Source organism: Echinops telfairi, unplaced genomic scaffold, assembly GCF_000313985.2.
Source record: "Echinops telfairi isolate 266 unplaced genomic scaffold, ASM31398v2 ScPeMD7_7475;HRSCAF=8513, whole genome shotgun sequence".
Lineage (NCBI taxonomy): Eukaryota > Metazoa > Chordata > Mammalia > Afrosoricida > Tenrecidae > Echinops > Echinops telfairi.
In genome coordinates, this window is record NW_022111379.1 from 18463584 (window position 1) to 18475020 (window position 11437).

Sequence of the window (11437 nt, forward strand, 5' to 3'; positions counted from 1 at the left end):
CGCCCGCCGAAACCTCCCTGAGGAGAATGGGGGTGCGGAGCACCTGCGACAGAACCATCGCGGGCGCCCCCGGGCGCGTTCGCGCCGTCCCTCGGGTGAAGACCACTCTGGAAGGGCGGAAGGGAAACGACTTCCCTTTCCTGGCTCAGTTCGCTGCAGCCTCTTTTCCCCCACCGGCCAAGCGCCCGCAGCTTGGCGACGCACTCACCATGCTGCAAGCGCTACCGGTCTCGGAGACGCGTCCACACAACCACTCAGCTCGCTAGCTCCACTCGGACTAATCCTCCTCCTCCGCCCCCAACGCCTCATAAACACCTCCCTCCGCCAGATCCCTCCGCTCATGTCAGATAACGGAACATCGCAACGAGTCCCGGCCGGCCCCGGCCCCTGAAACTCTTTTGGGGTCCACAGTTATTTGGTCGACGATGCAAAATAGAAAGGGAAATGAACAAACAGACGCCCTAAGTGGGTTCCGTTCTCCAGAAACCCGTTAGAAGCCCGGCGGGATTTACGCATGTGGGGCGCTACTTTGCGGGGCGGAGGAATACCCTGGAAACGGTGTGCGGTCGGCTCTCGTTGCGCCGGCCTCTGATTGGCCGGTTCGTACCTGCAATGCGTCACTCGGGCTCGCAGCCGCCGCCGGACGCGGTGCGGCTCTGCCGTTGCTGCTCGGGCCGCGCTGTCCTGGCAACTGCGCCAGGCGGCAGAGTGGCTTGCTTTGCGCTTGGCTGGGGGACCTTTCCTCCTCCACCCATCCTTCCCTGCCATACGCACACACTTGCCTGCACCTTACTTAAGAGTGCACAGAAATACCTTAAATCGATAAAGTCTGACGCTGAGAGCCCCGGGGAAACGCCTACCCCACGCTTAACGGCTCTTCAGCCTGGCCACTTTGGCTCCCGGAAGGCCACGTTTTTTTATTTCACTAACACAAGCACATGGAAATCTGGGTGAGGTCCACTGCTTTGCTCGCAGACTAATCTGAAAGGGTCTTCCGTTTATGCTTAAGCCTCCCTTTCCTTGCTAGGAATAATTTACCAAACGGAAGAAGGGGATTCCCGTCTCTCGAAAACCATAGTTACTGAGATTTTGTGAGGTTACTTGCTCCAAATAATCCCGATATCGTTAAATAGGGTGCTGGTGTAGCGTCAGACCGGCCTGAGTCTTGGCTGAGCCACTTTCTTACACGTGTGACTTTAGATGCGTCATTTAACCTTTAGTCTCATTTGTAAAATGAAAGTGCATTGCAAACTTCAGAATTATGTCAAAGAGTTCATGTGAAGTGTTAAAGTACCTTATTCACTCAGTGCCGTCGAGTGGATCACAAATCACAGCGACCCGGTAGGACAGACCAGAGAAGCCTCTGTGGGCTGCGGAGGCTGTAACTCTTGACGGAGTAGGAAGCCCCACCTGCTTTCCAATGGCTGACCTTGAAGTTCACTTTCCGCCCGGTAACCCAGTACCACGCCAGGCCTCCTGAAGTCCCTGGCACAGGATAAAAAAGAAAAGAAAACCTACCCCTGGGGTCAATGCCGACTCCTGGGGACTCCATAGTGCAGAATAGAATTGCCCCCTAGGGTTCCAAAGGTGGGCGTCTTTACTGAAGGAGCTCTGGTGGCACCGCGGTTCAAGCACTCGGTGGCTAGTGGAAAGATCGGTACTCAAAAGACAGGTGGATGAGGCGAACAATCGCACAGCACACCTTACAGGCATTGATGGCTTGAGGTTGGAGGGCAGCACTGACCCCAGGACAAAGTGCAGGGAAAGAAGGAGCGATGGAACAGGACAGGCAGGGAGGAAGTAGGGTGCCTGATGGTGCATTGGAGTGCTTGCAGCAACAAAGAGGAGCAGAGCATTTATCAATTGTCGCATTAAAAAAGGGTGATCTGCTGTAAAAACCTACATGTATCCATATATAGTTGGGGAAAAGATCAACCCATTTTGGGGGGTGGGGTGGGAATCTGGCTATCTACTCCTGTAAAGATTGACAGCCTTGGAAACCCTGTGAGGCAATTCTACCCTGCCCTGTGCAGTTGCTATGAGTCAGGATCAACTCGGCAGCAGTGTCCTTGGGTTTGAAAATCTTTACAACACTGACTGCCACAGCTTTCTTCAGCTCCACACGCTTGACCTTGTTGGTTGTCTAAGCACTTAACCTCTGTGCCAACAGGATATTTAGAGACCCATCAGGGAAAATTGTGGGGTCCTTTGTAGGCACCCAACATTTAGCCACTATAGTGTATCTGCTTTGCTCTTTGGAGTTTATAAATGCTCAGAGTTCAATTATTTTTTTTTTAAACATAAAAAAATTCACTCACTAGTCCCACCCAAACTAAGTAAGGTTGTTCCTCCTCTGGAATGACAAATACAGTAACCCCCTGTTGTGTGGGCTCTGTTTCAATAATATGTCACTATAACCAGAGGGACCTTGAACGGTGCAAGGATTCCTGTGCTCCGATGCTGTCACTGTGAGTCAGAACTGACTCAATGGCAAGGAGGTGGCTTTTTCATTTTGGATTTGGGGTTTGGATGCTCACCAGAAGGTTGGAAGTTCGAGTCCGCACCCACAGCAGAAAGGCCAGAAGCACTCCTTCTGAAAGGAGTCAGTCCATGAAAGCCTGTGAAGAATGGTGCTGCTCTGCTGTGCATGATTATAACGAGCCAAAATCTGCCGTAAGAAATGGTCATCCTACAGAGTGCTTAATAAGGCACAGAGGAGAGGCCCTGAGCTCACTACAGAGGCTTCAAGAAGGGTTTGCTAGGGAAGATGACTCCTCCATGGAATCTGAGACGAATAATGGCTAGAAAAAGGTGAGGAGAAGAGGGAGGCATATGCTAGGTACAAAGAAAGCACCAAGCAAAGGTGACCGTCTTTACTGAAGGAGCAAAGGCCCAGAGAGCTGCCCCCTCCACCCCCACCAGTTTCCCGGCTCAATGCAGGATTCAGGAGTTGTTGCTGTGAGTTGCCCTGAGTCAGTCCCTCCCCCGGATGACCCCCTTTGTGCAGAGGACAGCTGCTGTCCAGGGCTTTCAGGGCTGGGACGTAGTCTTGGAACCTGATGGCCAGGAATGTCTTCCAAGGGGCCTTTGGGTGGGTTCAGTCCACCAAGCTTTCTGCCAATAGACCAGTGCTTAACTGTTTGGTCCCACCAGGGCGTTGGTACAGCCCTAAATAGAAAGGCAGCTGAGTGAGGGAGCAGAGGAACAGCCTAGGGTTTCATGCTCCATCTGCAGCTCCTCAGAAAGGTTCTTGAGAAGTAACTCTCTCCTGCACAAAAGGCATCGGCTCAGGCCACGCCCGGGCCTTAGAATGTCCCAGAATCAAGCACGGGCCTTGTGGACCTTTGAAATTTAGTGAACAATATTTACATAGCCAGCTCAAGTGAAATCCTACCTCCCAGGACCTCTTTCTGCCCAGCTGGACCACTTCCCAAGGTTTCTCACAGCTGCTGCACCACCACCACCACCCCACCCCCCACCCCACCCCCTCAGGAAGGCTTCAGTGGAATGTAACCTCCTTTTGCCAACTTGTACATTTTCTCCTATTCTTGAAGTATTGTCTCTGCTCGGCTAGAGGTGCCCTCTTTCTTTCAGTGAGGCACAGCAGCATGAAGTAATTGCTCTTTCAATTAGCACCGGTAACCCTGTGACTCTCCTTTCCCTAAGACTAACCCTAAAATGAAAACCCAAGCCTCTGCTATCACTGTCCTTGCTCATTCCACGACGGGTCAGGCTGCTTTATTAACTTTACCCCACAAGTGAAGAACCCTCAGGCAGCAGGTTTACTGTACAAGTGGGTACCCTGGTTTCAGGATCTGAGCGGAAACAGAGCCCCAAGGCCACCATTCCATTACCCCGCATTCCATTTGCTCCCAAGTCTTTCCTCCAGACTGCTTCCTCAGACATTTGCCTCTGCCACTTCCTGGGGCAGAAGAGCCGCCTTTGCTTTCAGCTTCGCCACTGAGACTGTTCCCTTTCTGTGGCCCCCCCATCAGGATGCCTCTGTTTTAGGTAGGGAATGTTTCAGGGGGGGAAATCGGGTGACAAAATGAATAATCACCGCGAGAAAGTGAATTTTGCACAGGCTTGATGCAAAGCAAGTTTCTGTCTTAGCCACAGATGTGTACATTGAGAGGTCTGTTTTGAATACCTGGCAGTCTGCTCTGGAGAAGGCAGGGCAGTCCTTCCTGATTTCTTAGGTTCATTTTCAGAAAGGCAGAGAGCTCTCCTTGCTGACCTCTCCACAAAGAGTGAGAAAATGAGAACCCAAACTCCAAGACTTACGTGGAAAGCCACTGCGGTTTATGCATATTTGAGGCTGTTCCAAGGCAATTTATTTATAGAGCATTTGTCTTCCACAACATGACATGCTGTGCAGCCTGACTTTGGCAACTGGCGGCTGAGAAGCAAAGTTGATGACAACCGTGCGGCCTAAGAAGTGGTTGTCTTCTGGTTGTCCCTTCTCACCAGGGAAGGGATCTCACTGCCAGCTTTCCACCTTTGCTTATCGTGAGAACTCCAGAACCCACTTCCCCTCTGGGCCTGGGTTCCTCAATTTACAGAACAGAGACAACACAAGCTCCACCCTTGGACAGATGCCTCCCAGAGCTTCCCTCCTCCAGCCAGCAGGGCTTCCCAGGGAGCCAGAGCCTCCATCACAACAGGGGCCTTGATGGCAGGGCCGGTGCCTTTCTACACTGGTGAAGAACGGAACCTTCCATGTCCTAGGGTAGCGTTCGCATGGAACCGATCAACTTCTCTCCTGTGCAGCTAGATCTGTACTCTGTCCAATCGTTGCGTTGGCCTGTGGGCCAGAAAAGGAACACTGGTTGAACAAGGAAAGCCTCACTTTCTCCAAGGTTTTGGGGCAAAAGAGAGCTCATGTAGGAATCCAGCCAGGCCACGTGGTGCCCCCAGCATCCTCAGGGTGATGAAGGGTGACAAGTGGAGGGAAAGAAACAAATCCTCCACACGTGCCAAGTGAGCTAAGGCTCACATGCACACAGGCCATGGTCATTGACCTTCACTTGCTGTCATTCGTTCATGTGCACACTCAAAGAAACAGTCTATCTCATGCCTGTCCATGAATGAATGAATAAGCACATTGTGGTACATCATGCTCACGGTAAGATTTCATTATTTTTTATTTCCATTTTTCCGTGAGCTTTTAAGCCACCCCACCCTACAATGGAATGCTATGCAGCTATAAAGAATAATGAGTTCTTGAAACATAACGCAGATGAATCTAAAGGACATTATACTGAGCGAAATAAGTCGATCATAACAGAGGAGATATTTATGATCACATTTTAATAAACAGTCAAAAATGGGGATGCAGACAGAAAACATGGTAACATTCTGTAATGGGTACCAAGAATAGGTGGAAGAGTGGCTTTCTAGGTAGTAGATATCTGTTCTTTTCGATGTTGACAAAGGCAACACTGCATGCAGGGGCTAGCTGCACAAGCTGACCAAGGCAAATGGGGACACTAGGAAGTATGCAAGATTAAGAGCATGAGTAGCTATATTTCTTAGACATAAACACCTCACAAATCATGTTTCTGGGTTTGAACCATAATCTTATGGGACAGCTCAATCTAACATAGTTCATAAAATTGATGTTCTGTGTCTCGGTTGGTGAATAGTGTAGAGGAGCTTAAAAGCTTGCCACTCTTGGTCTCGGCTCTTCCGGAGCCAAAGAGAAAGACACCCAAGAGTCCAAGAAGAAACTGCACACTACAGGACTAATCGTCCGTGTGACCCGGATCCCCATCAACCCTGAGCCCAGAAGAACTAGATGGTGTCCGTCACCTCTCTGGACCATTCTGACTAGGAACACAGTAGACTCTATTGTATTGAACAGAGGGTCCTAGTTAGAACGGAAGAGACTTGTAGAATGAAACCCAAATTCTTAAAATAGACCACACTCCCGGGACCGTTTGGATGCTAGGGGAACTTCTGAGACTATCTCCCTGAGGTAGCCTTAAACTTGGAGCTGACATCACCCTCAGAGGTCACCTTTCAGATAAGCCACAGATTGACTCATAAAATAAACAATATCACCAGGAGTGCTGAGCTCTTAAAAATATCATCTACATGAGATCAAATAGTCAACATTCACCCAGGAATGAGAAGAAGTGTGGGTAGAGGGGAGGGGGGCTAGATAAAGGGAAACAAAACAACCAAACTGGAACTGAGCCGGTTGTGAACCATGTGATCGGTGTCACTGAGCAGTAGGTATACAACCCACCCACACACTGCCCTGAAGGTGATTTCAACTCATAATGAGCCTATAGGACAGAGTAGAAACTGCTCCTTAGCGTTCCCAAGACTGTAAGTCATTATAGGAACAGTGAGCCTCCTCTTTCTCCCACAGAGCAACTGGTAGTTTCAACCGCTGACCTTGTGGCCCAACGATTAAGATACTGTATCGCCAATGAACTTGTTAAGTGGGCGCCTGATTTGCTGTGTAAACTTTCACCAAAAATACAACAAAATATTATTTTGGCTTTCCTAAGAATCAGAGGGGAGCTCTGGTTATGCATTGGGCTGCTAACTACAAGGTCAGCAGTTTGAAACCTCCAGCTGATCTGAGGGTGAAAGATGAGGCTTTTATGCCTGTAAAACGTTACATTCTTGGAAATGCACAAGAACAGTTCTACGCTGTCCTATAGGGTTGCTATGAGCCAGCATTGACTCAACGGCAGTGAGAATTTTGAGTAAGGAGCCAGAGGCTCCCTGGGAAGCAGAACTTTAGGATGAACCCAGAATAGACAGACGCGGGCAGACATGGTGGTTGATCACTCTGCAAGACCATTCGTTGAACATGGATAGCCGATTAGGTTCTATAACTGCACTATGACAATGATGACAAAGGACACCATGGGAGCCTATGAACACAACAAACTAATATGCTCCATAGGAATTTAATTGGACGTGTCGAAAGAGGAAGAATGGCATCATCATCCGCTCCGTAGTCTACCTCTGCATCCCCACATTTGCAGCCACAAGCGAGTGGGCACTCCCCATTGGCCAGGTAGTGTGCTAATTACATCCATCATCCATCACTGGCCTTCCATTCTCGTTGAAAGACTCTGCTTAGCTGGCATCTGAAGGCCCCCTCAGCTAGTGCTTCTCGTATCCATGCTCATTGGCTGACTCTTTCTCATGTTGCTTAAAATACAGAAGGCCTCTCTAAATTTAGATCATGGCTCTTTGGAGACCTTTGACATCTACCCTGGGCAGTCTCTCCACCTTTGGGATAATGACCCAGCCCCGTAGTCTCAACTGCTTAGGCCCACCCTCACATTTTCAGGCTGGACCGAGAGCACAGAGGGAGGCCCAGACATCCTGTGTTCAATGTGTTGAAGTTACAAGTCAAGCGAACAAACTATATCTTACTTCCTGACTTGAGAAATCCACTTTCATCACAACCTGGAAGACCGTGTCAATTTTGGAATCTCATAGCTCCACACTGCCTTCTGGAAACATGAGGAGCGCCATTGCCATTCCCTAATGCACGTGCTCACCCTTTCTGGTCTCGCTGTGAAGGACCTCACATACATATGCATGGACACCTTATCTTAGTAACCAAGGAAGAGCCTGCATAGACTCTTGACTGAGGTGGGGAACAAAAAGCCCGTCTGTGGTTCCAGGGCCTGAAGTTGCTAGAAGGCATCAGGAGAGCACAGGCTCTTCTTGGGGTAGTCAAGGGTCCTTGGCCCTGGCTGGAGGGCTGCTTCTGGAGGAAAATCAGAACCGAGTCCTCTATTGGGAGGTTCGAAGGCAGAGCCTTCTCTTGCCCATATCAATGGGCCATTCTGTAAATGTCAACTGGTCTCTCCTCCTGAAAGCCATAAAACATGAGATAATTAAAGTTTATTGTGCCGACCTGGCCAATAAACACATGTGGGTTTAATTGAAGGGCAGAGGGATAAATGGCTCAGTGAGCCTCGCCTTTCGAGTTCTCGGGTCTCTTGCTTTCTGATGGTCAGACCAGGGTGCAGCTGCCTTAGCCAGTTCCCTGCTTCAGCTGGCAAGGCTCACTTCCTGCAAGACAGACCTGAGGAGAAGCCACACAGACCTACCTCGATGCAGCTCTGGGTGCTGGAGCAGCCGTGCGGAGACCCCTGCCAGTGCTGAGATGCTACACATTCACTGATTCAGCTTTCCTCCTGCAGTCGGCGTCATTGCATGTGTTTTGTGAGATGGAGGAGGACTGATATTGGACATATGGGCTAAGTGCTGGTCTTGTGGGCTTGGGCAGCACTCGGTTGGGATGTTTTCTTGATGTGCACTTAGCCTTTATATAAAACTCTCTCTTATGCCTATGAGTTTCTGTGGATTTGTTTCTCTAATGTACCCAGACTAACACAACATCTCACCTCAAACCCAACACCTCCTTTTCTCACCCAGACCTGCTCACCTCTACTTCTCCCTTATTAAAGAGTAACTTCCTCTGCCCTGTCGCCATGCCACACTGTACTGCTTGCAGTATCTAGAGGCACTGCGCTCTGTTCCAGCGCCAGCCCTTTGCTCATGCCGTTCCCTCTGCCTGCGATGTTCTTCCTGCTGTCCTCACTACCAGCTAAACATCCAGCATCCCTGGCTGTGCGTCACATGCTCTACGATGTCTTTCTCACCTCACCAGCCTCTTCCCTTGGACCCAGGGAGAAAGAATCACCATGTCTCCAAATGGCCTTCGAACAAACACCTTATGGTACTGGTGATCTACAGGATGGCTGCCCCCAGGTACAGAGTTCCCCAAGGGATCTTCAGTATGTTTGTGTTCATCGCCTCACTAGGTTCTAGACATCGTGAATGCACGATACGCTTCATTGAATGGATAGGTAGGTGAAGGAGATGATCGTTGTAAAAAAAAAATCCCTTTTGCATAAATATTCAGAGGGTTTTTACAAAGTATGTGTTGTCTTATAAATAATGGAAATGCTTTTGATCAGAGAGAGTACCCAGCAGGAGAGTTCTGAACTTCTAATGTAAGTTATTATTGAAGTCATTTGAAAATGCTAAATATGTACTTAAGTGCCATTTTTATCATCGTTTTTATGTCACTGTACAATAATTGTTTATTTAATTTTTAATTGTCCCCCGTGTTATTTAGAAGAATTTATAGATCAGACTACATTAGCTTCATAAAATTAAGAACTAAAGCAATTCGCCATCAGATGATTTAGCTAAAAAACAAAGAGAGAGAGAGAGCTCTCAACCCTCTGAATGGTTTCATAGGAAGAGGTGATGGATGGTGGAATTCTGTTGGCAGCATGGGAGCGGGGGTGGGGTGCCACAGAAGTGCGAATTCTCTGGAGGGGGACCTCAAATTCTTACATCTTTTTTTCCCCCATCATGGCTGGAATTTGGGGGCTGGTTTGACAGGTGCTCAAGGCTGTGAGTCAACACAGGTATCCTCGTGTCTTCTTCTGGTTCTCGTCCCCCCACACACACCCCGCCCCCCAGTATCCAGTTGATACTCCTCCACTCTGCTCCTTGCCCGTGAAGCCCTGGTGGCACTGCGTTGGGCGGTCCACGGGAGAAAGATGAGGCTGGCCGCTCTTACATAGATGGATCAGTATTGAACATCCCACAGAGGGTTAGAATGAGTTGGAATCCACTTGACAGCAGTGGGTTTGCTTCAGATTTTGCTCGCCGTCTGCTTTGGAAGATTTAAAATGATCGGCCCTGGTGGTGGGAATGGGTTATGTGCAGGACTGCTAAGGACCAGGTCAGTAGCTCAAACCCATGAGCTGCTCCGCAGGAAAAAAACGAGGAGGCTTTCTACTCCGGTAAAGGCATACAGCCTTGGCAACTAATGGCAGCGGTTTTGCCCTGCGTTACAGGGCTGCCATGAATTGGAATCAGCACTGCGGCAGTGAGCTTATTTCATGTCTTGAAGTAGACAACCCATCTACCTACCCCTTCGCCTTCACTTTCTGTGTTCTGATTGCCTTTGTTCAATGTGCAAGACCACATTGTTTAGTCTATTTTGCATGGGACTCTTGGTACCCGTATCAACTTGGAAGGTCATCTGCCACTTCGCTCTCTGTTTGAGATGCCCTGACCTCTCTTCTGTAGGGAAGAGCAGCAGCCAGGGGCCAGAGGGTCCGAGGAGAAGGCGCACAGCAGTGGGGTCCGCTGTAAAGCTCGATTGGAAGGACGCGGATCAAGATCTGAACTTGTTAACCCCTCCTGGCATGTGATTTGTTCTCGATGCTCTGGAATCATGCCAGGAAAAGGATGTTTCTCTGCTGGGGATTTGTCACCTGCTGAGCTTCAGAGGATCTTTCCTGAGAATGTCCCCTGTGGGAGAGAGCGAGGGTCACCTAGGGAAACATTCTTTATCCTTCTGCCTGGTTCTTGTACTCACCGGCCCCTGGGGAAGTCATAGTCCCTGCCGTCCACGTGGGGCCTGGGAGACAGACACACAAATGAACCCCGATTTCAACAACAGACTTGACCAGAGATGAAAGAATTCCAGGGTGTTTTGTGTTTGTTTGTTTGTTTCCCCTTAGCTGAAAGCTTTTTTTTAAAACTGTCAAATATTTTCTCAGAAGCTTATTTTTAAAATTTTCAAATGTACAATTAACCATTTGTAGGCTGTCCACTTGCATTCTACATGACTTTTTCTCTATCGTTGTTTTTGTCTGTCTGTCTCTACACACACGCACATGCACACACACACACACAGACACTTTTTTTCCACTGAGTCATTTGAAAGTTGCTGACAGTACATGAGGGGGCTTCCAAACGTCTGGGGGTGGGGGAGGAGGAATGCATTATCTTTTCATTCTACTTCTCCTTGAACTTTTTGAAGCCCCCTCATACTTCACCCTTTAAACGATAGCTCTGTTTCCTATGACTAAGGATATGCTACCCAACCACAGTGCTATTATCATACTTCCAAAATCAAAAAGCAATCATCCCAGTCTATATTAAATTTCCTCCAATTGTTTCCAAAATGCCTCTAACTAGGATCCAACAAGGGATGTGCATTGCAAGAGTATGGCTCTATTGACTCTCCGCATTCTTTCCATCTCGGCCAGCTCTCTCCACCTTTGTCTGGTCACAGCACTGCTTTTTAGAAGAATCCAGGACAATTTGCTCTTACAACATCCATATTCCAGTTTAATTTTTCTTCATGATCTCCCTTACTCTGTTCCTCTATCCCTTGTATTTCATATAAACTAGAATTTAGGCGTGGCAAGATTCATGAGGACTTTTAACAAGAACACTTCACAGGTTGTATTGTGTATCTCACAATACATTATTCTAAGACAGCATAATCTCAATTGCTCCACTGTTGAAACCCCACGCAAGATCCTCTACCATTTAGTCAATTCCAGCTCATGGCAACACTACAGGACGAGTAAAATTCCGTAGGGTTTCCGAGACTGTAACTCTTTATGGCAGCAGAAAGCCTCAT

At 48.6% G+C, this 11437-nt stretch overlaps 1 protein-coding gene across 1 annotated transcript in view; it reads right to left on the reverse strand.

Moving 5' to 3' along the window:
- Positions 1–288, reverse strand: part of CALM2 (calmodulin 2) — a 14981-nt gene extending 14693 nt beyond the window's left edge. The window contains exon 1 of the mRNA XM_004699753.4: positions 209–288. Within this exon, the coding sequence (XP_004699810.1) occupies positions 209–211 (3 nt within the window). The 5' untranslated portion in view covers positions 212–288. The remainder of the gene's footprint in view (positions 1–208) is intronic.
- Positions 289–11437: the final 11149 nt, after the last annotated feature.